At 68.7% G+C, this 26294-nt stretch overlaps 1 protein-coding gene across 1 annotated transcript in view; it reads right to left on the bottom strand.

Moving 5' to 3' along the window:
* NOS3 (nitric oxide synthase 3) overlaps window positions 1-26294 on the bottom strand; it is an 82316-nt gene that overhangs the window by 33283 nt on the left and 22739 nt on the right. The window contains exons 4-10 of the mRNA XM_084620734.1: window positions 20895-21057; window positions 20532-20623; window positions 16766-16907; window positions 10092-10231; window positions 8299-8473; window positions 5447-5548; window positions 4031-4225 (exon numbers count right to left, since the gene is read on the bottom strand). Coding sequence (XP_084476860.1) covers window positions 4031-4225; window positions 5447-5548; window positions 8299-8473; window positions 10092-10231; window positions 16766-16907; window positions 20532-20623; window positions 20895-21057 — 1009 coding nt within the window. The remainder of the gene's footprint in view (window positions 1-4030; window positions 4226-5446; window positions 5549-8298; window positions 8474-10091; window positions 10232-16765; window positions 16908-20531; window positions 20624-20894; window positions 21058-26294) is intronic.

Genomic DNA, 26294 nt, shown 5'->3' with positions numbered 1-26294 from the left:
AGGTTCCTGTGGGAGAAGGGGTTCCTGTACCGAGAATGGGCTCCCACAAGGGAAGTAGAGTCCTGTGGGATCAGGAGGCAGCTGGTGGTCCCCCAGAAGTATCGCCGCAAGGTCCTGTACCTGGCCCATGACATCCCCCTCGCAGGGCACCAGGGAATCCGGCGCACCTGGCAGAGGTTGCTACAGAACTTTTACTGGCCCGGGGTCTTTACCACGGTCCGGCAGTATTGCCGATCCTGCAACCCCTGTCAGAGGGTGGGAAAGGCCCGGGACAAGGGGAAAGCAGCTTTGAGACCTTTGCCCATCATAGAGGAGCCTTTCCAGAAGGTGGCCATGGACATCGTGGGGCCTCTCAGCAAGACGACCCGGTCGGGGAAGAAATACATTCTGGTGGTGGTAGATTTTGCCACCCGCTACCCCGAGGCAGTGCCCTTAGCTTCCATTGAAGCAGACACCGTGGCCGATGCGCTCCTGACCATTTTCAGCCGAGTGGGGTTCCCCAAGGAAGTCTTGACAGACCAAGGCTCCAACTTCATGTCGGCCCTGCTCCGGTGCTTGTGGGAGAAATGTGGGGTCCGGCACGACTGGGCCTCAGCTTATCACCCCCAGTCCAATGGGCTGGTGGAGAGGTTTAACGGGACGCTAAAGATGATGCTGAAAACCTTTATGAACCAGCACCCGCAGGACTGGGACAAGTACTTACCTCACCTGCTGTTCGCGTACAGGGAGGTGCCCCAGGAGTCTACCGGATTTTCGCCTTTCGAACTGTTATATGGCAGGAGGGTGAGGGGCCCCCTGGACCTGATGAGAGACGAGTGGGAGGGGAAGGCCACTCCCGATGGAGAGTCAGTGGTGGAGTATGTCCTGATCTTCCGAGAGAGACTGGCTGAACTCATGGGCCTGGCCAGGGAGAATCTGGCCAGAGCCCAGAGGAAGCAGAAGGTCTGGTATGACCGCACAGCCCGGGCCCGGGCCTACGCCACCGGGGATCAGGTGATGGTTCTCATCCCAGTGAGAAAGAACAAACTACAGGCCGCCTGGGAGGGCCCTTTCAAGGTCGTCAAGCAGCTCAATGAGGTAAACTATGTGGTGGAGCTGTCGAACCGGGCGCACCACCACCGGGTGTACCATGTGAATACGATGAAGCCATATTATGCGAGGGGGAATGTGGTGTTGGCCGTGTGTGGACAGTGGGAGGAGCAGGGAGATGACCCTTTAGTAGATCTATTCCCTGGGACCAGAGCTGGTTCCCCCCTGGAAACAATTCCCCTCTCGGATCAGCTAACCCCTGCCCAGGAAGCTGAGGTCAGGGGGGTGCTGCATCCATGCCGACAGCTGTTTTCCAACCAGCCTGGATGCACTAATCTGACTGTCCACCGGGTGCAGACAGGGTCGCACCCGCCGATAAGATGCTCCCCCTTCCGAGTCACAGGGAAAACTGCTCAGGACCTGGAAAGAGAGGTCCGGGACATGCTGGCTTTGGGGGTGATCCAGCCATCGGCCAGCCCTTGGGCCTCGCCGGTGGTGCTGGTCCCCAAAAAGGACGGGTCGGTCCGGTTCTGTGTGGACTATCGGAAGCTCAATGCCATCACTGTATCTGATGCCTACCCCATGCCCAGGCCGGACGAGCTCCTAGACAAGCTGGGAGGAGCTCGGTACCTCACCACCATGGACCTTACAAAGGGCTACTGGCAAGTGCCGCTGGATGCAGATGCCCAACTGAAATCGGCCTTTATCACCCCTCTGGGGCTCTATGAGTTCCTGACCCTGCCTTTCGGCCTCAAGGGAGCGCCGGCCACCTTCTAGCGCCTAGTGGACCAGCTCCTGAGGGGGATGGAGAGTTTTGCTGTGGCGTATATTGATGACATTTGTGTCTTTAGCCAGACCTGGGAGGACCACGTGTCCCAGGTTAGACAAGTGCTGGACCGACTCCAGGGGGCTGGGCTGACTGTAAAAGCGGAGAAGTGCAAGGTGGGGATGGCGGAAGTATCTTACCTGGGCCATCGGGTGGGGAGCAGCCGCCTAAAGCTGGAACCAGCCAAGGTGGAGGTGATCAGAGACTGGCCCGCTCCCCACACCAAAAAGCAGGTCCAAGCCTTTATTGGGATGGCAGGATACTACCGAAGATTTGTGCCCCACTTTAGCGCCATAGCCACCCCCATCACTGAGCTATGCAAGAAGGGGAAGCCAGACAAGGTGGTCTGGACCGAGCAGTGCCAGGAGGCTTTCCGGGCGCTGAAGGAGGCTCTGGTCAGTGGCCCAGTTCTGGCAAACCCAGACGTTGACAAGCCCTTTGTGGTGTTCACCGACGCCTCAGACATGGGGCTGGGGGCAGTGTTAATGCAGGAGGATGAAAAGGGGGAGAGACACCCCATCGTGTACCTGAGCAAGAAGTTGCTACCCCGGGAGCAACACTACGCGGCCATCGAGAAGGAGTGCCTGGCCATGGTGTGGGCCCTCAAGAAACTAGAGCCCTATCTCTTCGGGCGACACTTCACCGTGTACACCGACCACTCTCCCCTGACCTGGCTGCACCAGATGAAAGGAGCCAACGCCAAGCTCCTGAGGTGGAGCCTGCTCCTGCAGGATTACGACATGGACGTGGTCCACGTGAAGGGAAGGGCCAACCTGATAGCGGATGCGCTGTCCCGGAGAGGGGGCCCCGAACTTCCCCAGGTCACTGGTCAGAGTGACCCCGCTCAGTTCACCCTTGAAGGGGGGAGAGATGTAACACAGCAGGGAGTATTAACCTGGTAATGTTGCATGGGAGTTTTACTAGTTTACTATCTTCTGCTAACACAGGGCGTGCTTCAGTTTCCCTGGGGTACTGCACCAATACTAGGTGGGGATGGGAAATAAGGGGGTGACTTCACTGAGGGACGACACTTGACGGCCCGCACAGAAAGGCTGGCAGCTGCCCTGCGTAACCTGGGCCGGGAGGGGGTTTGGGGCCCAGTGACACCTTCTGCCCGGGAACCTGGACAAAGGCTGGAGGAGAAGCTGGGGGGTGTGGCTGGGGGAGACGGCTGGAGGGAGTTTCAGTTTGGAGCTGGCTGGGGAGACGGTGGCGGGGGAGGCCCAGAACTGAGGTCTGGGCTCCCCTGCCCCCAAAATGGACCCAGCTGAGGGGTCCTGTTCTCTGCACCTACAAGCTCTGTGTTAGACCATGTTCCTGTCGTCTAATAAACCACCTGTGTTCCTGGCTGGCTGAGAGTCAGGGAGAATCACAGGCGGGGGTGGGGGTGCAGGGCCCTGGGCCCCCCGCTCCGTGACACTAGCCCACCAGAACCAACTACCTCCTGCGAAAATACTGTGAAGGCACTTGCCAAACAAGAGCAAGGGGAAGTCCCCGCCCCCGTCACCGAGAAGGAACTGAGGGGTGGCGGTCGGCAGGGCTCGATATTAGGTGCCATGGGAGCGTGACTCCAGGGGCCCCCAGGCTGACCCCACAGATGCTGCGAGGGGAGAAATCTTCCGGCTACGGTGCACATGCGCGCGCACCCGAGTGGAGTGGACACGAACGAGCATTCGAAGAACTGCAGTTATATTAGTTCCTTTCTGGGAGGGAGTTTTGGTGCAGGAGGGGCAGGGGGTTGGGGTGCAGGAGGGGGTGCAGGGTGCAGGCTCCGTCCAGGAGGTGCTCACCACCGGTGGCTCCCGGCCAGCGACGCAGCGGGGCTCAGGCAGGCTGCCTGCATGCCATGGCCCCACGCCGCTCCCAGAAGCGGCCGGCTGCTGGCACATCTCTGTGCTCGGCTGTGGGGAGGGGGACAGAGTGTCTCCTGGCACTGCCCGTGCCCGCAAGCACCACCCCCGCAGTGGAACCGGCCAGTGGGAGCTGCAGGGAGGGTGCTGGGGGCAGGGACCATAGAGACATGCCAGCAGCTGGATGCTTCTGGCAACGGTGTGGGGCCATGGCATGCAGGCAGCCTGCCTGAGTCCTGCGGCACCGGGCCCCCCTTAGCCTGGGACCCTGGGCTGCAGCCCCTAAAGCCCCTGCGTTAATCTGGACCTGGATCCAGGAGCCCACCTGGTACCGGAAGCAGGGCGAGAGCAAGTAGTTGACCATCTCCTGGTGGAACACGGGCGTGAGGCTGCCCGAGATGGGGGGCACGATCCAGACCCAGTCGGCTGGGCACCCCCCGCGCATCTGCAGCTCGTTCTCCATGTGCTTGACGAAGGACTCCGTGGCCGCGTGGTGATCCACGATTGTCACCTTGGCAACCTGGGGGGGTGGAAGGAAAGGAACAGATGGCAGAACCAGCCTCCTACCCCCGCAGGGCACCAAGTCACGCCCCTGCCCCCTCGAGACAGGCCCCACCCCAGGGCAGGGAACCAGGGCATCCCCCTGCAGGCAGGGAACCAAGTCAGTCCCCGGAGCCAGCGCCCATGTGAGTTCTCTGAGCTGCATGTGGGTCTGGGGCAGTCTGCCAACTCCCTTGGGAATGAGCAGCCCCCACCCTGCCCCGCCCCGGGGAACTGGACCCCGGGGCTGCTGGCAAAGCAGGGTGGTTGACGTGGCATCGCCTGGGACAGCCCCAGCGCATCCCCTGGCCAAGGGCTTATTTGCGCTGAGCTGGCCTAGGCGCAGTGTGGCCCAGCTGGAGAGGAGAGAGCTGCATCCTAGCACGCAGGGCCTGCAACAGGACGCCCAGAGCCGGACCCGAGGGTTCCCCACAGCCGGGCTGGGCTCGGGGCTGGCCAGGACGGACCCTGCTTCACCCTTCATTGTCCCGGGCTGCCCTAAGGGCCCCCTAGGCCGGGCCCCAGCTAACAAGTGACCCCAGCTGTGCCCGCGCTGGGAGGGTCCCTCCAGGGGCTGGGCGAGGGGCCCTGATCCCTGCACAGCGGCCGAGTCTCCCTCAGGGGCTGTCTCCGGGGGACTCGCTGCCCGGAGCTCGTGGGGGCATGGGGGGAGCTGCAGGCCCATAGGGCCAGTCTAGGGGGCGGTGAGGCCGCGTGGTTCACCCTGGAGGCAGAGCGAGACCCCCAGGGGGCTGGCACAGAGAAGGGGCCTCCCAGAGACCGTTCCAAAGCTGGGGGGCAGCCCCGACCCTGTGGGTCTGTGACAGCTGGCGAGTGCTTGCCGTGTGTGATCCACTTCCCAGCTGCCAGGCGAGCACGGAGCCTGCCCCAGCTCTCGGAGGCCGTGGGGCAGGGTGGGTCTGAGGGCAGGGGACTCTGGCGGCCCGGGACTGAGCCGGGGGCTGGGCAGGGGGACCCAGCTCACAGAGGGAGGGTGAGACACTCACTCACCCCCCTCTACGTCTCGGTGCCGCGAGAGGGGCAGACTGAGCCCCCCCGGGAGGTGGGGGGGTTACAGCGAGCACCCAGCAGTGGGTGCAGGACCCGGGACAGGGCTAGGGCCGTAGGGGCTCAAAACCCCCCCATAGCTCTGCCCCCCACCCCGTGCTCCCCACACCCGGTCGCTCTTCCCGGCCCCTACCTGGAAGCTGTGCAGCACGGCGACGTTGATCTCCACCGCGGCCTTGTCCTTCCACAGGGACGAGGTCTTCCAGGTGTCCAGCCCCATGTGCAGGGCCACCTCCTGCCCCACAGGGACCGTCACTCCCAGCCCCGGCCCTGCCCCATGCCACCTCCTGCCCCACAGGGACCGTCACTCCCAGCCCCGGCCCTGCCCCATGCCACCTCCTGCCCCACAGGGACCGTCACTCCCAGCCCCGGCCCTGCCCCATGCCACCTCCTGCCCCACAGGGACCGTCACCCCCTGGCCCTGCCCCTGCGCCGCCTTCTGCCCCACAGGGACCGTCACTCCCAGCCCCGGCCCTGCCCCATGCCACCTCCTGCCCCACAGGGACCGTCACCCCCTGGCCCTGCCCCTGCGCCGCCTTCTGCCCCACAGGGACCGTCACTCCCAGCCCCGGCCCTGCCCCCGTGCCGCCTTCTGCCCCACAGGGACCGTCACTCCCAGCCCCGGCCCCCGCGCCGCCTCCTGCCCCACAGGGACCGTCACTCCCAGCCCCAGCCCTGCCCCATGCCACCTCCTGCCCCACAGGGACCGTCACTCCCAGCCCCAGCCCTGCCCCATGCCGCCTCCTGCCCCACAGGGACCGTCACCCCCTGGCCCTGCCCCCGCGCCGCCTCCTGCCCCACAGGGACTGTCACCCCCTGGCCCTGCCCCCGCGCCGCCTCCTGCCCCACAGGGACCGTCACCCCGTGGCCCTGCCCCCGCGCCGCCTCCTGCCCCACAGGGACCGTCACTCCCAGCCCCGGCCCTGCCCCCGCGCCGCCTCCTGCCCCACAGGGACCATCACTCCCAGCCCCTGCCCCTGCGCCGCCTCCTGCCCCACAGGGACCTTCACCCCCTGGCCCTGCCCCCGCGCCGCCTTCTGCCCCACAGGGACCGTCACCCCCCGGCCCTGCCCCCACACCGCCTCCTGCCCCACAGGGACCGTCACCCCCCGGCCCTGCCCCCGCGCCGCCTTCTGCCCCACAGGGACCGTCACCCCCCGGCCCTGCCCCCGCGCCGCCTCCTGCCCCACAGGGACCGTCACCCCCCGGCCCTGCCCCCGCGCCGCCTCCTGCCCCACCGGGACCGTCACCCCCTGGCCCTGCCCCCGCGCCGCCTCCTGCCCCACAGGGACCGTCACCCCCTGGCCCTGCCCTCGCGCCGCCTCCTGCCCCACAGGGACTGTCACCCCCTGGCCCTGCCCCCGCGCCGCCTCCTGCCCCACAGGGACCGTCACTCCCAGCCCTGGCCCTGCCCCCGCGCCGCCTCCTGCCCCACAGGGACCGTCACCCCCCGGCCCTGCCCCCACGCGACCTCCTGCCCCACAGTCCGTGGGGGGAAGTCCGTACCCGCAGCAGGTTGTAGCGGTGGGGGGTGGGGGAGCTGGGGGGGAACTGGGGGGCGGGGGGGGAGCTGGGGGCGGGGGGGGAGTGGGGGGCAGTCCATACCTGCAGCAGGTTGTAGCGGTGGGGGGTGGGGGAGCTGGGGGGTGGGGGGGGGTGGGGGGCAGTCCGTACCTGCAGCAGGTTGTAGCGGTGGGGGGTGGGAGCTGGGGGGTGGGGGGGGGTGGGGGGCAGTCCGTACCTGCAGCAGGTTGTAGCGGTGGGGGGCGGGGGAGGTGGGAGCTGGGGGGCGGGGGGGGGAGCTGGGGGGGCGGGGGGCAGTCCGTACCTGCAGCAGGTTGTAGCGGTGGGGGTGGGGGAGGTGGGAGCTGGGGGGGCGGGGGAGCTGGGGGGGGAGCTGGGGGGGCAGGGGGGGCAGTCCATACCTGCAGCAGGTTGTAGCGGTGGGGGGTGGGGGAGGTGGGAGCTGGGGGGGGAGCTGGGGAGGGAGCTGGGGGGCGGGGGGGGAGCTGGGGGGCGGGGGGGTGGGGGGCAGTCCGTACCTGCAGCAGGTTGTAGCGGTGGGGGGTGGGGGAGGTGGGAGCTGGGGAGGGAGCTGGGGGGCGGGGGGGGAGCTGGGGGGGCGGGGGGGGCAGTCCGTACCTGCAGCAGGTTGTAGCGGTGGGGGGTGGGGGAGGTGGGAGCTGGGGGGCGGGGGGGTGGGGGGCAGTCCGTACCTGCAGCAGGTTGTAGCGGTGGGGGGTGGGGGAGCTGGGGAGGGAGCTGGGGGGCGGGGGGGAGCTGGGGGGCGGGGGGCGGGGGGCAGTCCGTACCTGCAGCAGGTTGTAGCGGTGGGGGGTGGGGGAGGTGGGAGCTGGGGGGGGGAGCTGGGGAGGGAGCTGGGGGGCGGGGGGGGAGCTGGGGGGCGGGGGGGTGGGGGGCAGTCCGTACCTGCAGCAGGTTGTAGCGGTGGGGGGTGGGGGAGGTGGGAGCTGGGGAGGGAGCTGGGGGGCGGGGGGGGAGCTGGGGGGGCGGGGGGGGCAGTCCGTACCTGCAGCAGGTTGTAGCGGTGGGGGGTGGGGGAGGTGGGAGCTGGGGGGCGGGGGGGGTGGGGGGCAGTCCGTACCTGCAGCAGGTTGTAGCGGTGGGGGGTGGGGGAGCTGGGGAGGGAGCTGGGGGGCGGGGGGGAGCTGGGGGGCGGGGGGCGGGGGGCAGTCCGTACCTGCAGCAGGTTGTAGCGGTGGGGGGTGGGGGAGGTGGGAGCTGCGGGGCGGGGGGGGAGCTGGGGGGCGGGGGGGTGGGGGGCAGTCCGTACCTGCAGCAGGTTGTAGCGGTGGGGGGTGGGGGAGCTGGGGAGGGAGCTGGGGGGCGGGGGGCGGGGGGCAGTCCGTACCTGCAGCAGGTTGTAGCGGTGGGGGGTGGGGGAGGTGGGAGCTGCGGGGCGGGGGGGGGAGCTGGGGGGCGGGGGGGGAGCTGGGGGGCGGGGGGGTGGGGGGCAGTCCGTACCTGCAGCAGGTTGTAGCGGTTGCTGTCACAGAAGTTGCGCATGCCGATCTCGCTGCCCACGTACCAGCCGTTGAAGGGGGCGGCCGGGAACTGCAGGCCCCCGATCTCCAGCAGCAGGTTGGCCACGGCGGGCAGCGCATGCCACCGCAGGCCCAGCTCCCCGAACCACGGCAGCCTGCGCCCGACACCACACTCAGGGCACGGGCGGGACGGAGCGAAGGGACGCGCCCCAACCACACGGCCCCTCCGACAGCACCCCCAGGAACGGAACCCAGGCGTCCTGGTGCCCAGCCCCTGCTCTGACCACCAGACCGGGCTCCCTCCCCGCCGGGCTGCTGGTTCCCCGGGAGCCTCCTTCTGCCCCCAGCCCTGCTGGGACCTGATGTGCTGGGAGAGAACGGTCACCCCATCCCCGGGACCCCAGCCCGAGTGCTGCCCCCTGGCACCGCCCCAGGCCCCACGCTCCCCCCTGGCACTGCCCCACGCCCCGCGCTGCCCCCTGGCACCGCCCCAGGCCCTGTGCTGCCCCCCCGCACCCTAATGTAAGGGGACTGTTGCCCCCTTACTGACACTCAGTGGGGGGGTTTTGGTTGCTAGCTCCCAGTACCAAAAGGGGAAGGGTCTATGGGAAACCAGGACCCTGAGACTGACAGTCCCCAGGGGCAATGGGGAGAGGCCAATGCTCCAAGTCAGCCTGTTTGACAGGGGGGCCAGGCTAATCAGGGAGTCAGGGGGCCAGGGGGGTCCCGTCCTCCGTGTGAGCTGGATTTGCCTGGGTCGGACAGAGGGGGGCCGAGCTAAGGGGAGAGCAGGGGCCCGAGCTGAGCTGGGCCAGATCCAGAGAGAGCAGCCCCTGTGCTGGGAGCGGAGCTGCAGCAACCGGAGCCAGGGGGCCAGCGAAGCAGCCCAGGGAGCTGGAGGCAGCAGCAGCCGTGCAGAGACCGAGTGGTGGGGCTGGGTCTGGAGCCGTCCGGAGCTGGGTGCGGTGAGCAGCTGGGCAGAGCGAGGGGGACCCTGGGCAGCGGGCCCCGCACAGGGAGACGCCTCAGCCAAGGGGCTCTGCAGGCCAGGCTTGGATCGTAATCCCAACAGGGCGGGGGCGACACTGGGCAGAAGGGTCCTGCCACTTCGAGCCTGAGAGCGTGCGGCCACCACCAGAGCGAGTGTCCGACCCACAGCATCCCCGCAGCACGGCCAGGGCCGGAGAAGGGGCCTGGGACTTACCAGGAGCAGACTGTGAACGGCCCTGACGTTCCAGAGACCCTGTTTGTGATGTTCCCTGCCACAGAGCGGGGTGATGTGTTTCCTTTCACCTTTCCCATTTTCCCTTACTCTTTTTAAAATTAATTGTTGATTAAATAACTTGCATTTGCTTTAACTTGTATGTAATGGTCAGTGGGTCAGAGAAGTGCCCAGTGCAGAGAGAGTACCCCGGGGTGGGGACACCCCAGCCCCTGTCCTAGGTGACCGCAGCAGCGTTGGGGGTCGAGGCCCCCCAGGACTCCTGGGCCCGGCCTTGTCGGGGTTCCGAGGACTCTGCCAGACGGGAGAGGGGAAGGGGAGCCCTCCAGGGCAGGGAGGCCACTAGGTAAAGGAAGCAGGAGCAAGGTCTCAGATCCTTTCGCGAGCCCACTTCACCGGGGTCGTGCAGAAGCCAGGAAAGTTCCCCACAAGAGCGGGACCATCCCCCGCTTACACTACCAGGCGAGTTGCCCAAGGGATCAGCAGGAACTGGCGCCTGCCCAGCGGGACAGGGGGGTCCCAGCCCTGCCTGCTCCGCCCCCGGTACTCACGTGGGGTGCTGGATGGGCACCTCCAGGACCAGCTCGGGCGGCAGGAGGAAGAGCTCCGGGGCCTCGTCTGGTGCCTGCAGCAGCAGGGGCAGGACATCAAAGCGGCCGTGCCCAGGGGTCCAGCCGTGCTGGATACAGAGCTGCCAGGGGAGAGTCTGTGAGTGCGGGGCGGAGAGCGGGGCCGGGGCTGGGGCCGGGCTGAGGGGCGGAGAGCGGGGCCGGGGCCGGGCCGTGGGGTGGAGAGCGGGGCCGGGGCCGGGCCGTGGGGTGGAGAGTGGGGCCGGGGCTGGGGCCGGGCTGCGGGGCGGAGAGCGGGGCCGGGGCCGGGCCACGGGGCGGAGAGCGGGGCCGGGGCCGGGCCATGGGGCGGAGAGCGGGGCCGGGGCCGGGCCATGGGGCGGAGAGCGGGGCTGGGGCCGGGCTGCGGGGCGGAGAGCGGGGCTGGGGCCGGGCTGCGGGGCGGAGAGCGGGGCTGGGGCCGGGCTGCGGGGCGGAGAGCGGGGCCGGGGTCGGGCCACGGGGCGGAGAGCGGGGCCGGGGCCGGGCCGTGGGGCGGAGAGTGGGGCCGGGGCCAGGCCACGGGGCGGAGAGTGGGGCCGGGGCCAGGCCACGGGGCGGAGAGCGGGGCCGGGGCCGGGCCGTGGGGTGGAGAGCGGGGCCGGGGTCGGGCCACGGGGCGGAGAGCGGGGCCGGGCCGTGGGGCGGAGAGCGGGGCCGGGGCCGGGCCGCGGGGCGGAGAGCGGGGCCGGGGCCGGGCTGCGGGGCGGAGAGCGGGGCCGGGGCCGGGCCGCGGGGTGGAGAGCGGGGCCGGGGCCGGGCCGTGGGGCGGAGAGCGGGTCCGGGGCCGGGCCGTGGGGTGGAGAGCGGGGCCGGGGCCGGGCCGTGGGGTGGAGAGCGGGGCCGGGGTCAGGCCGTGGGGTGGAGAGCGGGGCCGGGGTCAGGCCATGGGGCGGAGAGCGGGGCCGGGGCCGGGCTGCGGGGCGGAGAGCGGGGCCGGGGTCAGGCCATGGGGCGGAGAGTGGGGCCGGGGCCGGGCTGCAGGGCGGAGAGCGGGGCCGGGGCCGGGCCGTGGGGTGGAGAGCGGGACCCGGGTCAGGCCATGGGGCGGAGAGCGGGGCCGGGGCCGGGCTGCGGGGCGGAGAGCGGGGCCGGGGTCAGGCCACGGGGCGGAGAGCGGGGCCGGGGCTGGGGCCGGGCTGCGGGGCGGAGAGCGGGGCCGGGGCCGGGCCGTGGGGTGGAGAGCGGGGCCGGGGGTCAGGCCACGGGGCGGAGAGCGGGGCCGGGGCCGGGGCCGGGCTGCGGGGCGGAGAGCGGGGCCGGGGCCGGGCTGCGGGGCGGAGAGCGGGGCTGGGGCCGGGCTGCGGGGCGGAGAGCGGGGCCGGGGCTGGGGCCGGGCTGCGGGGCGGAGAGCGGGGCCGGGGCCGGGCTGCGGGGCGGAGAGCGGGGCCGGGGCTGGGGCCGGGCTGCGGGGCGGAGAGCGGGGCCGGGGTCAGGCCACGGGGCGGAGAGCGGGGCTGGGGCCGGGCCGCGGGGCGGAGAGCGGGGCTGGGGTCAGGCCACGGGGCGGAGAGCGGGGCCGGGGCTGGGGCCGGGCTGCGGGGCGGAGAGCGGGGCCGGGGCCGGGCCGTGGGGTGGAGAGCGGGGCCGGGGTCAGGCCACGGGGCGGAGAGCGGGGCCGGGGCTGGGGCCAGGCCGTGGGGTGGAGAGCGGGGCCGGGGTCAGGCCACGGGGCGGAGAGCGGGGCCGGGGCTGGGGCCGGGCCGTGGGGTGGAGAGCGGGGCCGGGGTCAGGCCACGGGGCGGAGAGTGGGGCCGGGCCCAGGCCACGGGGCGGAGAGTGGGGCCGGGCCCAGGCCACGGGGCGGAGAGCGGGGCCGGGCCCAGGCCACGGGGCGGAGAGTGGGGCCGGGCCCAGGCCACGGGGCGGAGAGCGGGGCCGGGGCCGGGCCGTGGGGCGGAGAGCGGGGCCGGGGCCAGGCCACGGGGCGGAGAGTGGGGCCGGGCCCAGGCCACGGGGCGGAGAGTGGGGCCGGGCCCAGGCCACGGGGCGGAGAGTGGGGCCGGGGCCAGGCCACGGGGCGGAGAGCGGGGCCGGGGCCGGGCCGTGGGGCGGAGAGCGGGGCCGGGGCCGGGCTGCGGGGCGGAGAGCGGGGCCGGGGCCGGGCTGCGGGGCGGAGAGCGGGGCCGGGGCCGGGCTGCGGGGCGGAGAGCGGGGCCGGGGCCGGGCTGCGGGGCGGAGAGCGGGGCCGGGGCCGGGCTGCGGGGCGGAGAGCGGGGCCGGGGCCGGGCTGCGGGGCGGAGAGCGGGGCCGGGGCCGGGCTGCGGGGCGGAGAGCGGGGCCGGGGCCGGGCTGCGGGGCGGAGAGCGGGGCCGGGGCCGGGCTGCGGGGCGGAGAGCGGGGCCGGGGTCGGGCCGCGGGGCGGAGAGCGGGGCCGGGGCCGGGCCGTGGGGCGGAGAGTGGGGCCGGGCCCGGGCCACGGGGCGGAGAGTGGGGCCGGGCCCAGGCCACGGGGCGGAGAGTGGGGCCGGGGCCAGGCCACGGGGCGGAGAGCGGGGCCGGGGCCGGGCCGTGGGGTGGAGAGCGGGGCCAGGGTCAGGCCACGGGGCGGAGAGCGGGGCCGGGCCGTGGGGCGGAGAGCGGGGCCGGGGCCGGGCCGCGGGGCGGAGAGCGGGGCCGGGGCCGGGCCGCGGGGCGGAGAGCGGGGCCGGGGCCGGGCCGCGGGGTGGAGAGCGGGGCCGGGGCCGGGCCGTGGGGCGGAGAGCGGGGCCGGGGCCGGGCCGTGGGGTGGAGAGCGGGGCCGGGGCCGGGCCGTGGGGTGGAGAGCGGGGCCGGGGTCAGGCCGTGGGGCGGAGAGCGGGGCCGGGGCCGGGCTGCGGGGCGGAGAGCGGGGCCGGGGTCAGGCCATGGGGCGGAGAGTGGGGCCGGGGCCGGGCTGCAGGGCGGAGAGCGGGGCCAGGGCCGGGCCGTGGGGTGGAGAGCGGGGCCGGGGTCAGGCCATGGGGCGGAGAGCGGGGCCGGGGCCGGGCTGCGGGGCGGAGAGCGGGGCCGGGGTCAGGCCATGGGGCGGAGAGTGGGGCCGGGGCCGGGCTGCGGGGCGGAGAGCGGGGCCGGGGCCGGGCCGTGGGGCGGAGAGCGGGGCCGGGGCCGGGCCGTGGGGTGGAGAGCGGGGCCGGGGTCAGGCCATGGGGCGGAGAGCGGGGCCGGGGCCGGGCTGCGGGGCGGAGAGCGGGGCTGGGGTCAGGCCATGGGGCGGAGAGTGGGGCCGGGGCCGGGCTGCAGGGCGGAGAGCGGGGCCGGGGCCGGGCCGTGGGGTGGAGAGCGGGGCCGGGGTCAGGCCATGGGGCGGAGAGCGGGGCCGGGGCCGGGCTGCGGGGCGGAGAGCGGGGCCGGGGCCGGGCTGCGGGGCGGAGAGCGGGGCCGGGGTCAGGCCATGGGGCGGAGAGTGGGGCCGGGGCCGGGCTGCAGGGCGGAGAGCGGGGCCGGGGCCGGGCCGTGGGGTGGAGAGCGGGGCCGGGGTCAGGCCATGGGGCGGAGAGCGGGGCCGGGGCCGGGCTGCGGGGCGGAGAGCGGGGCCGGGGCCGGGCTGCGGGGCGGAGAGCGGGGCCGGGGTCAGGCCATGGGGCGGAGAGTGGGGCCGGGGCCGGGCTGCGGGGCGGAGAGCGGGGCCGGGGCGGGTTGTCCTGGTGCCGCTGCTGAGTTGCAACCGTGTCGTGTCTGAGGGCAGCCCCCCTGCTTAGCCTCCAGCGCCCAGCGCCCAGCCCCCAGCGCCCAGCACCCAGCCCTCAGCACCCACCGTTCAGCTCCCACCGCCGACCCCCAGAGCTCAGCCCCACCACCCAGCCCTTAACCACCAGCGCCCACTGCCAGCACCCAGCGCCCAACCCCCAGCGCCCAGTCCCCAGCCCCCCAGCGCCCAGCTAGGTGCTGGCTGGGCCCGGGCGCTGCCATGCTGGCAGCAGCTGCAGCCCAGAGGGGCGATGGCCGTTCTGTGGCAGGACGGGGCTGCCTGTGTCGGGATCGGGGCCCCACAGGTGCGGGGGAGCTGAGGGACCCCCAGGGGAAGGACCATAGAGATGAGGCGTCGACCCTGCCCTTTGCACCCAGAGCTGGGGGCAGAGCCCCAGGGCCAGGCACAGGGGCTGGCTGCAGCGGGCACCGGGCTCGCCAGCGCAGCCCCATGGCAGGGGCCCTGCCCAGCCCAGCTGGGGGTGCACTAGTCTCCAGGCCTGGGCAGCAGCACTGCAGGGGGCTGGCCTGGGGGGCCCCTGAGAGCACGAGCCCAGCCCCTCCCTGCTCTCAGCCCCCCCACTCAACCCTCTGCTCTCAGCCCCCCATTCAACCTCCCAACCCCCCCACTCTCAGCTGCCCCTGCTCTCAGCCGCCCCCACTCAACCCCTCCGCTCTCAGCTCCGCCCACTCAAACCCCTGCACTCAGCCCCCCAATCAACCTCCCAACCCCCCTGCTCTCAGCCCCCCCAATCAACCCTTCCAACCCCCCAACCCCCCCACTCTCAGCCCCCCCAGTCAACCCTCTGCTCTCAGCTCCCCAATCAACCTCCCAACCCCCCTGCTCTCAGCCCCCCAATCAACCCTTCCAACCCCCCAACCCCCCCACTCTCAGCCCCCCCAGTCAACCCTCTGCTCTCAGCCCCCCAATCAACCTCCCAACCCCCCTGCTCTCAGCCCCCCAATCAACCCTTCCAACCCCCCAACCCCCCCACTCTCAGCCCCCCAGTCAACCCTCTGCTCTCAGCCCCCCAGTCAACCTCCCAACCCCCCTGCTCTCAGCCCCCCCAATCAACCCTTCCAGCCCCCCAACCCCCCCACTCTCAGCCCCCCCAGTCAACCCTCTGCTCTCAGCCCCCCAATCAACCTCCCAACCCCCCTGCTCTCAGCCCCCCAATCAACCCTTCCAACCCCCCAACCCCCCCACTCTCAGCCCCCCCAGTCAACCCTCTGCTCTCAGCCCCCCAATCAACCTCCCAACCCCCCTGCTCTCAGCCCCCCCCCACTCAACCCCCTGCGCTCAGCCCCCCAGCTCTCAGACCCCAGCAGGAAGCTCAGAGCCCCCGGGGCCCACATGGGGGACCCAGACGAGCAGCCTAGTGAGTGTCCAGCAGGGGCTGCTTGCCCAGCAGGGGGCGCTGCCCCCCCCAGTCTGTTCTGGCACCAATGCCCCAGCGTGAAGCTGGGGGGGGCCCCCTGTGCTGCCGAGAGTAGGGTGGGGGGGTTCATCAGGGGATGCTGCAGTGCAGGGGCTGGGCAGGGAATGGAGGCAGGACATGGGGTGCTGTGCTGCAGGGGGGCAGGGCGGGGGGAGCTGAGGGGCAGGGTGGGGGGCAGGGCAGGGGGCGCTGTGCTGCAGGGGGGCAGGGCAGGGGGAGCTGAGGGGCAGGGTGGGGGCAGGGCAGGGGGCGCTGTGCTGCAGGGGGGCAGGGCAGGGGGAGCTGAGGGGCAGGGTGGGGGGCAGGGCAGGGGGTGCTGAGGGGCAGGGGGCGCTGTGCTGCAGGGGGGCAGGGCAGGGGGAGCTGAGGGGCAGGGTGGGGGGTAGGGCAGGGGGCGCTGTGCTGCAGGGGGGCAGGGCAGGGGGAGCTGAGGGGCAGGGTGGGGGGCAGGGCAGGGGGTGCTGAGGGGCAGGGGGCGCTGTGCTGCAGGGGGGCAGGGCAGGGGGAGCTGAGGGGCAGGGTGGGGGGCAGGGCAGGGGGTGCTGAGGGGCAGGGTGGGGGGTAGGGCAGGGGGCGCTGTGCTGCAGGGGGGCAGGGCAGGGGGAGCTGAGGGGCAGGGTGGGGGGTAGGGCAGGGGGCGCTGTGCTGCAGGGGGGCAGGGCAGGGGGAGCTGAGGGGCAGGGTGGGGGGTAGGGCAGGGGGCGCTGTGCTGCAGGGGGGCAGGGCAGGGGGAGCTGAGGGGCAGGGTGGGGGGCAGGGCAGGGGGCGCTGTGCTGCAGGGGGGCAGGGCAGGGGGAGCTGAGGGGCAGGGTGGGGGCAGGGCAGGGGGCGCTGTGCTGCAGGGGGGCAGGGCAGGGGGAGCTGAGGGGCAGGGTGGGGGGCAGGGCAGGGGGTGCTGAGGGGCAGGGGGCGCTGTGCTGCAGGGGGGCAGGGCAGGGGGAGCTGAGGGGCAGGGTGGGGGGTAGGGCAGGGGGCGCTGTGCTGCAGGGGGGCAGGGCAGGGGGAGCTGAGGGGCAGGGTGGGGGGCAGGGCAGGGGGTGCTGAGGGGCAGGGGGCGCTGTGCTGCAGGGGGGCAGGGCAGGGGGAGCTGAGGGGCAGGGTGGGGGGCAGGGCAGGGGGTGCTGAGGGGCAGGGTGGGGGGTAGGGCAGGGGGCGCTGTGCTGCAGGGGGGCAGGGCAGGGGGAGCTGAGGGGCAGGGTGGGGGGTAGGGCAGGGGGCGCTGTGCTGCAGGGGGGCAGGGCAGGGGGAGCTGAGGGGCAGGGTGGGGGGTAGGGCAGGGGGCGCTGTGCTGCAGGGGGGCAGGGCAGGGGGAGCTGAGGGGCAGGGTGGGGGGCAGGGCAGGGGGCGCTGTGCTGCAGGGGGGCAGGGCAGGGGGAGCTGAGGGGCAGGGTGGGGGGCAGGGCAGAGGGGCGCTGAGGAGCAGGGCAAGGTGGTGCTCAGGGGCAGGGCGGGGGGCAGGAATCGCGGAGCGGCAGGGCGGGGGGCTCTCCCCAGTCCCGGCTGCCCCACCTCGGTGATGTCGACGTTGGCCGGGTCCCCCAGCACAGAGCCGTCCGGCTGCCGGTACCCGGCGTAGCGGATCAGCTGGCTGTTCCAGATGCGGAAGTCGCCCCGGCCCGGTGCGCGCTGCGGGAAGATGGTGATGGCCGACCTGTGGGAGAGGCGTGGGTCAGAGCCACCCGGGGGGATGGGCCCGGCTGGGCAGGTGGCCCTGGTGGGGGTGGGCCTGGAGAGACAGGTGGCACTGCAGGGTCTGGGCCCGGGTGGGGGGTGGCGCCGTGGGGGGCTGGCCCGGGGAGGCAGGGGATCCGTGGGGGGTGGGTCCGGGGGGGCGGTGGTGCGATGGGGGGTGGGCCCAGGAGGCGGGGAAGCCCCTAGGGGGCGGGCCCGGGGGGGGTGGCGCTGTGGGGGGCTGGCCCGGGGAGGCAGGGGATCCGTGGGGGGTGGGACCGGGGGGGCGGTGGTGCGATGGGGGGTGGGCCCAGGGAGGCGGGAAGCCCCTAGGGGGCGGGCCCGGGTGGGGGTGGCGCTGTGGGGGGCTGGCCCGGGGAGGCAGGGGATCCGGGGGGGGGTGGATCCGGGGGGGGTGGGTCCGGGGGGGCGGTGGTGCGATGGGGGGGTGGCGCCGTGGGGGGCCGGCCCGGGGAGGCAGGGGATCCGGGGGGAGGTCCGGGGGGGCGGTGGTGCGATGGGGGGGTGGCGCCGTGGGGGGCTGGCCCGGGGAGGCAGGGGCTCCGGGGGGGGTGGGTCCGGGGGGGCGGTGGTGCGATGGGGGGTGGGCCCAGGGAGGCGGGAAGCCCCTAGGGGGCGGGCCCGGGTGGGGGTGGCGCTTTGGGGGGCTGGCCCGGGGAGGCAGGGGATCCGTGGGGGGTGGGTCCGGGGGGGCGGTGGTGCGATGGGGGGTGGGCCCAGGGAGGCGGGGAGCCCCTAGGGGGCGGGCCCGGGTGGGGGTGGCGCTGTGGGGGGCTGGCCCGGGGAGGCAGGGGATCCGGGGGGGGTGGGTCCGGGGGGGCGGTGGTGCGATGGGGGGTGGGCCCAGGGAGGCGGGAAGCCCCTAGGGGGCGGGCCCGGGTGGGGGTGGCGCCGTGGGGGGCTGGCCCGGGGAGGCAGGGGATCCGTGGGGGGTGGGTCCGGGGGGGCGGTGGTGCGATGGGGGGTGGGCCCAGGGAGGCGGGAAGCCCCTAGGGGGCGGGCCCGGGTGGGGGTGGCGCTGTGGGGGGCTGGCCCGGGGAGGCAGGGGATCCGGGGGGGGGGTGGGTCCGGGGGGGCGGTGGTGCGATGGGGGGGTGGCGCCGTGGGGGGCCGGCCCGGGGAGGCAGGGGATCCGGGGGGGGTGGGTCCGGGGGGGCGGTGGTGCGATGGGGGGGTGGCGCCGTGGGGGGCTGGCCCGGGGAGGCAGGGGATCCGGGGGGGGTGGGTCCGGGGGGGCGGTGGTGCGATGGGGGGTGGGCCCAGGGAGGCGGGGGAGCCCCTAGGGGGCGGGCCCGGGTGGGGGTGGCGCTGTGGGGGGCTGGCCCGGGGAGGCAGGGGATCCGTGGGGGGTGGGTCCGGGGGGGCGGTGGTGCGATGGGGGGTGGGCCCAGGGAGGCGGGAAGCCCCTAGGGGGCGGGCCCGGGTGGGGGTGGCGCTGTGGGGGGCTGGACCGGGGAGGCAGGGGATCCGTGGGGGGTGGGTCCGGGGGGGCGGGCCCGGGTGGGGGTGGCGCTGTGGGGGGCTGGCCCGGGGAGGCAGGGGATCCGTGGGGGGTGGGTCCGGGGGGGGCGGTGGTGCGATGGGGGGTGGGCCCAGGGAGGCGGGGAGCCCCTAGGGGGCGGGCCCGGGTGGGGGTGGCGCTGTGGGGGGCTGGCCCGGGGAGGCAGGGGATCCGTGGGGGGTGGGTCCGGGTAGGCGGTGGTGCGATGGGGGGTGGCGCCGTGGGGGGCTGGCCCGGGGAGGCAGGGGATCCGGGGGGGGTGGGTCCGGGGGGGCGGTGGTGCGATGGGGGGTGGGCCCAGGGAGGCGGGGAGCCCCTAGGGGGCGGGCCCGGGTGGGGGTGGCGCCGTGGGGGGCTGGCCCGGGGAGGCAGGGGATCCGTGGGGGGTGGGTCCGGGGGGGCGGTGGTGCGATGGGGGGTGGGCCCAGGGAGGCGGGGGAGCCCCTAGGGGGCGGGCCCGGGTGGGGGTGGCGCCGTGGGGGGCTGGCCCGGGGAGGCAGGGGATCCGTGGGGGGTGGGTCCGGGGGGGCGGTGGTGTGATGGGGGGGTGGCGCTGTGGGGGGCTGGCCCGGGGAGGCAGGGGATCCGTGGGGGGTGGGTCCGGGGGGGCGGTGGTGCGATGGGGGGTGGGCCCAGGGAGGCGGGAAGCCCCTAGGGGGCGGGCCCGGGTGGGGGTGGCGCCGTGGGGGGCTGGCCCGGGGAGGCAGGGGATCCGTGGGGGGTGGGTCCGGGGGGGCGGTGGTGCGATGGGGGGGTGGCGCCGTGGGGGGCTGGCCCGGGGAGGCAGGGGATCCGGGGGGGGTGGGTCCGGGGGGGCGGTGGTGCGATGGGGGGTGGGCCCAGGGAGGCGGGGGAGCCCCTAGGGGGCGGGCCCGGGTGGGGGTGGCGCTGTGGGGGGCTGGCCCGGGGAGGCAGGGGATCCGTGGGGGGTGGGTCCGGGGGGGCGGTGGTGCGATGGGGGGTGGGCCCAGGGAGGCGGGGGAGCCCCTAGGGGGCGGGCCCGGGGGGGGTGGCGCTGTGGGGGGCTGGCCCGGGGAGGCAGGGGATCCGGGGGGGGGTGGGTCCGGGGGGGCGGTGGTGCGATGGGGGGGTGGCGCCGTGGGGGGCTGGCCCGGGGAGGCAGGGGATCCGGGGGGGGTGGGTCCGGGGGGGCGGTGGTGCGATGGGGGGGTGGCGCTGTGGGGGGCTGGCCCGGGGAGGCAGGGGATCCGGGGGGGGTGGGTCCGGGGGGGCGGTGGTGCGATGGGGGGTGGGCCCAGGGAGGCGGGGAAGCCCCTAGGGGGCGGGCCCGGGTGGGGGGTGGCGCCTTGGGGGGCCGGCCCGGGGAGGCAGGGGATCCGGGGGGGGTCCGGGGGGGCGGTGGTGCGATGGGGGGGTGGCGCCGTGGGGGGCTGGCCCGGGGAGGCAGGGGATCCGTGGGGGGTGGGTCCGGGGGGGCGGTGGTGCGATGGGGGGTGGGCCCAGGGAGGCGGGAAGCCCCTAGGGGGCGGGCCCGGGTGGGGGTGGCGCTGTGGGGGGCTGGCCCGGGGAGGCAGGGGATCCGGGGGGGGTGGGTCCGGGGGGGCGGTGGTGCGATGGGGGGTGGGCCCAGGGAGGCGGGAAGCCCCTAGGGGGCGGGCCCGGGTGGGGGTGGCGCTGTGGGGGGCTGGCCCGGGGAGGCAGGGGATCCGGGGGGGGTGGGTCCGGGGGGGCGGTGGTGCGATGGGGGGTGGGCCCAGGGAGGCGGGAAGCCCCTAGGGGGCGGGCCCGGGTGGGGGTGGCGCTGTGGGGGGCTGGCCCGGGGAGGCAGGGGATCCGGGGGGGGTGGGTCCGGGGGGGCGGTGGTGCGATGGGGGGGTGGCGCCGTGGGGGGCCGGCCCGGGGAGGCAGGGGATCCGGGGGGGGGTCCGGGGGGGCGGTGGTGCGATGGGGGGTGGGCCCAGGGAGGCGGGAAGCCCCTAGGGGGCGGGCCCGGGTGGGGGTGGCACCGTGGGGGGCCGGCCCGGGGAGGCAGGGGATCGGGGGGGGGGTCCGGGGGGGCGGTGGTGCGATGGGGGGTGGGCCCAGGGAGGCGGGGGAGCCCCTAGGGGGCGGGCGTCTCACCGGAGGTTGCCTCGGTTGGTGGCGTACTGGAGATGGGTGCACAGGAAGCCGAACATCTCCTGGACGCTGGTGCAGTCGCGGGCGTCGAACACCTTCAGGGAGCAGCGGTTAGCGGCAGAGCAGCAGCCCCCAGGCCCTGTGCGCGGCAGCCCCCCGCTCTGAGCCCTCGGCCCCGCTGTCCTGAGCAGCCCTCACCACCCGGGGCGTGGAAGCACCGGCTCTGCCCCGATCCTGGGAGTGAGAGCCCCAGGGGCCCTGCCGGGGCAGGAGGGGGGCCCTGCCTGGGGGCGAATGGGGAGCCCTGGGGGCCCTGGCCTGGCCCTGCCCTGTGCTAACCCAGCTGGTAGCAGTGGTGCCCCCCACCTGCAGCTTGTTCCACTGGATGCGACCCAGGCAGCGGGCGGCATTGCGCCAGGCCTGCTTGGCCCCAAAGATCAGCTCCGGCTCCAGCAGCTGGTAGGTGCCCGTGGCCTCGATCTCCTGTTCCACCTCCTGCAGCCGCTGCACGTGGACCCTGGAGTCAGCCCTGTGGGAAGAGAACAGGCAATGTGGGTGATCCGTCCTGTCGCCCACGCCCAGCTCCTGGAAGGCAGAGGGTGAGGGACACCCGGAGCGTGGGGTTGTGTCCCTGCCCGTCCTGGCTAATAGCCATTGAGGGACCTACCCTCCAGGAACTGGTCTAGTTCTTTTTTTAACTCAGTTATAGTCTTGGCCTTCACAACATCCCCTGGCAGTGAGTTCCACTGGTTGTACGTTGGGCAGAGGGGCTGGAACTAGGGGGTTGGCGGGGCTGCCGCACCCCCTGGCTTGAAGTGGTTTCCATGATCTCCAGGGTTACAGTTTGGTTCCATGGCTCTCGGCACACACACTGTCCCAGCAGCCCTGGCATTGGGTGACAAAGTCCTTCCTTGGATTTGGTCTAAACCTGCCACCTGTTAATTTCGTCCCGTGGCCACTAGATTTTGTGTCACGGGAGGGGTAAATAAAACAGCCGCGTCACTCAGTCATGCCCCTCCCTCGTCTCTTGGCCAAGCTGAACAACCCTAGTCTCTCGTCATGTGGAAGCTGTTCCATCCCCCGGTCCCCTTCCCGGCCCTCTCTGACCCTCTTCCAGCTCCACTCCATGCTCGAGGCTGGGCGTCCAGAGCTGGACCCAGTATTCAAGGTGTGAGCGCACCAGAGAACTGCAGGTCATCTCGTCCCGTGGCCTGCACTGGGGCAGGACTATGTATTATCCAGACCAGGGGTCTCAACCTCCTTGTGGCCCACAATATGTTACCAGGGCACAGGTAGAGAGCCACGGCGCCCCCGCAACCCCTGTGCCCAGCACCCGCCCCGCCCAGAGTGGGGCCAAGAGTGGACCCCGGCGAAGGGCTGGGCAGCAGGGCAGACCCGGACCCTGCTGCGAGGGGAAGGGCAGCCCAGAAGCCCCGACCCTGCCGCGTGGGGCAGAGCAGTCCCGGCGGCTATGGACCCCGCCGCATGGAGGAGGGCAGCCCCACAACTGACTGTAATAGGAGGATTTTATGTTTGTATTTTATATAATTTAAAATAAAAAATAATAATGTAGCATGTATTAAACGTATTGCTCTATGATTTAACCATTTCCTGCCAGCCACCCTTTTTAAATACCAGCAAGCAATGGCCTAAGGGGCCATTGGGAGAAACGCATCAGCCGGAATCTTTGTCTGAGCTGATTTCAAGGGAGTGACAGACCTTTTAGGGTCACTGAGGTCACTCAGTCAGGGTGATCTGCAAACAGACTGGGGCAGGCAAACCCCGAATGCTGGTGGATATTCCAATACTTAGATTTACCCAGCCAGCCCAAAACAGCTTCTACAGCACCTCCCTGGTTACTCAGAAGTCCAAACAACACAGTTCCCTTAAAGTATCCAGCCTCAGGCCTCCATCCAGACACACCTGTCAAACATAGGATGATAAACTCTGAAAATCTTATTTCATCATATAAAAGAAAAGGTTCTCCTGACCCCAAAGGACCAAGCCCCAGACCCAGGTCAAATGATAACTCAGATCTTACCCAAAATACACGCTTACAGTCAATTCTTATTAACTAAACTAAAATGTATTAAAAAATAAGAGAGAGTGTGTTAGTTAAAAGATCAATATACAGACAGACTTGAGTTCAATTCTTGAGGTCAGATACATAGCAGAGGTGAGTTTGTAGTGGCCAAAAGTCCTTTTAGAAATAGTCCAGAGGTTATAGTCCAATGTCCATGTTCAGGGTGACTCCAGTCAGTGACCGGGGATCTCAATCCTTATGGCTTAAGGTTTCCCCCTCTTGAAACCCAAAGCAGATCTGAGATGAAGAAGGATCGTGTCCCAAGGTCTTTATACACTTCCAGCAGCCTTTTAGCCTGAGTAAACAATCGGCTTCACTTTCCTTCTCCCAAACATCCTGGCAATGAGCACAGGGTCATTTATCCATTAAGCAGTTCAGATATAGGTTACCGCCTTCGAAGAGACATACAGACAATAATACGATTTCACTCCAGTGTCTTCCTAAATGTTAATATTCCTTTTCTGATCTTTGAATTAAAGCCATAGTGATAGACAAGACTTGTTTGCTGACCTCACAAGACCTGAACAAACATCTCCCCTTCTACCTCTAACAATGCCGGCTGCATTTCACAGCTCTGTTCATTGCCATCTCTTCCTAACCCCTCTTTAAAGTTCGGCCCTGGGTCAGGTCAGTCTGGGAGTTAATTAACTCTTTCTGGCCCGGTCACCTTTCAATGAGATATTATATTACACTCGTAACATCACACCCCCAATGGAAAATTGATGCAGGAGGAGATGACACAAACATCTCTGACTGCATCCCAAGAGCTCCCCATCCTGGGTTCTGTCTCACTACAGCTTGTACTGGGTTAGAAGCCGTATTAGTCTATAACAGAAATGGTTTATCAAAGTCCTGTTCAATAACATGATTGAATCTCTTCACAAACTCAAGGTAAAAATTGGTTAGAACAATAGTGGATTGGATCTGCCCTTGCATCGTGGTTCCTGTAGGTCTCATGTGATCTTGCCAAGAGCTAAAGGACATAGCTACTTCAGCCATACACGCTCTGGCAAATGTTTGAAACCCAATTAACATCAAGTCAATGTAGATAACACCTAAACATATCCATTATATGGACAACATACCCCTCATATCTCAATGTCTGTTCTTTGACTGGTTAAACTTTTACCCCCAATCAGGGAGATTGCAGATTATGTATTCCTTACACCACCCGTTCCTAAACTGAATTTCGCACCCCTTGATAATCTGTACCTTATTCCCTGATAACCAGAAACATCTATGCTTAAACTCTTTTCTTTTTACTTCAACATTATATTAATGTTGTCCATAGTATAGGAATCTTGGCATTTAGCCGTGAAAGCAATAGGATTGTGTGCCTCAGTTTCCCTTTTCATACAGCACATCAAGTCTGGAATGTCTTTGCCCCTGTGAAAATTTCCAGGTCTGTTCATGGGCATTAACTGTGCAAGATCACTATTACCAGGCCTTTTAACATAAGGTGCGTTCTCATGTATCACATTCAATATGTTCAAGGGATTTTCCAAAAGATTAGGCACATTGGACATTTTTATAGTTCTTGGTAATAGCAACACCCTAGTTACAAGAATTACCATGAGCAATAGCAACAAATCCATCACAAGTGTCCATCTACAATTATGTTTGTTATTCCACACCTTTGGCTCAATTCCATTGGCGTTTGGACATTTTATGGTTACCCTGTGGCTTCCCTTTGCAGAATTAAGGTCTCTCTTTCCTTCCTGTCCTGAAGGATCAAACCCTGATTTCTGTCGCTTAACCAAATTCACTGGCTGATTGGGCATGCTCTCTGTCCTAACAGAACAGGAGGACTTGTGGCACCTTAGAGACTAACCAATTTATTTGAGCATGAGTTTTCGTGAGCTGCAGCTCACTTCATCGGTGCCACAAGTACTCCTTTTCTTTCTGCGAATACAGACTAACACGGCTGTTACTCTGAAACCTCTCTGTGCTAACAGTTATTAGCAAGTCCTTCTTCTCCCTGCCAGCCAAGTAATTTGCATTATCAGAGACAGCAGCCAGTTCCCCAGTTTTCAGATCCTTAACTGCTACCGATTCCAAGGTTGGACTCTGTCTTAAAGAGAAACCATCCATTTTCACTGACAAGCCAGACTCAAAGTTCTGTTGTCCTTCCCTTGCCAACGGAATCAGATGTTAAGTTCACTGAGAGACTACCAGTCATATCCAAAGTGTCCGGAGAGGATAGTAAACCTGCCCTCCCCTGCATTCTCCAGAGATTAGCTGCCCAGCTGTTCTGCTCTGCAGTCTCCGCTACCCACTCTTCCCTCTGAACCTGAGACACAGTGTGATGTTATGAGTGTAATATATCTCATTGACAGGTGACAGGGCCAGAAAGAGTTAATCAACTCCCAGACTGACCTCACCCATGGCCGAACTTTAAAGACCGGGTTAGGAAGAGATGGAAATGAATAGAGCTGTGAAATGCAGCCAGCATGGCTAGAGGTAGAAGGGGAGATGTTTGCTCAGGTCTTGTGAGGTCAGCAAACAAGTCTTGTCTATCGTTATAGCTTTGATTCAAAGATCAAAAAAGGAGTATTAACATTTAGGAAGACACTGGAGTGAAATCGTATTATTGTCTGTATGTCTCTCTGAAGGTTGCGGTAACCGGTATCTGAACTGCTTAATGGATAAATGACCCTGTGCTAATTGCCAGGATGTTTGGGAGAAGGAAAGTGAAGCCGATTGTTTTCTCAGGCCAAAAGGCTGCTGGAAATGTATAAAAACCCTGGGACACGATCCTTCTTCATCTCAGATCTGCTTTGGGTTTCAAGAGGGGGAAATCTTAAGCCATAAGGATTGAGATCCCTGGTCACTGACCGGAGTCACCCTGAACATGGACATTGGACTATAACCTCTGTACTATAATGGGGTAGGGATAGCTTGGTGGTTTGAGCATTGGCCTGCTAAACCCAGGGTTGTGAGTTCAATCCTTCAGGGGACCATTTAGGGATCTGGGGCAAAAATTGGGGATTGGTCCTGCTTTGAGCAGGTATTGGACTAGTATGACCTCCTGAGGTCCCTTTCAACCCTGATATTCTATGACTATTTCTAAAAGGACTTTTGGCCACTACAAACTCATCTCTGCTACGTATATGACCTCAAGAATTGAACTCAAGTCTGTCTGTATATTGATCTTTTAACCAACACACTCTCTCTTCTTTTTTAATACATTTTACTTTAGTTAATAAGAATTGACTGTAAGTGTGTATTTGGGGTAAGATTTGAGTTATCATTTGACCTGGGTCTGGGGCTTGGTCCTTTGGGGTCAGGAGAACCTTTTCTGTTATATGATGAAATAGGATTTTCAGAGTTTATCATCCTATGTTTGACAGGTGTGTCTGGATGGAGGCCTGAGGCTGGATACTTTAAGGGAACTGCGTTGTTTGGACGTCTGAGTAACCAGGGAGGTGCTGTAGAAGCTGTTTTGGGCTGGCTGGGTAAATCTAAGTATTGGAATATCCACCAGCATTCGGGGTTTGTCTGCCCCGGTCTGTTTGCAGATCACCCTGACTGAGTGACCTCAGTGGGCTCCCACGGGCAGCACCGTCACAGGTCACCACTTTGCTGTAGGTTTTTAGCATTTTAAAATAAGTAAAAAAAATGCAATAATTGGTTTTGTTCTGCATTGCAATGTGATGTTCCTGTGCAAATGTCCTGTGTGAATC

This window comes from Lepidochelys olivacea (assembly GCF_965140295.1).
Source record: "Lepidochelys olivacea isolate rLepOli2 genome assembly, chromosome: 2".
Classification (NCBI taxonomy): Eukaryota; Metazoa; Chordata; order Testudines; family Cheloniidae; genus Lepidochelys; species Lepidochelys olivacea.
Note: the sequence above shows the minus strand (reverse complement) of the source record. Positions and strands in the feature narration are given on the sequence as shown.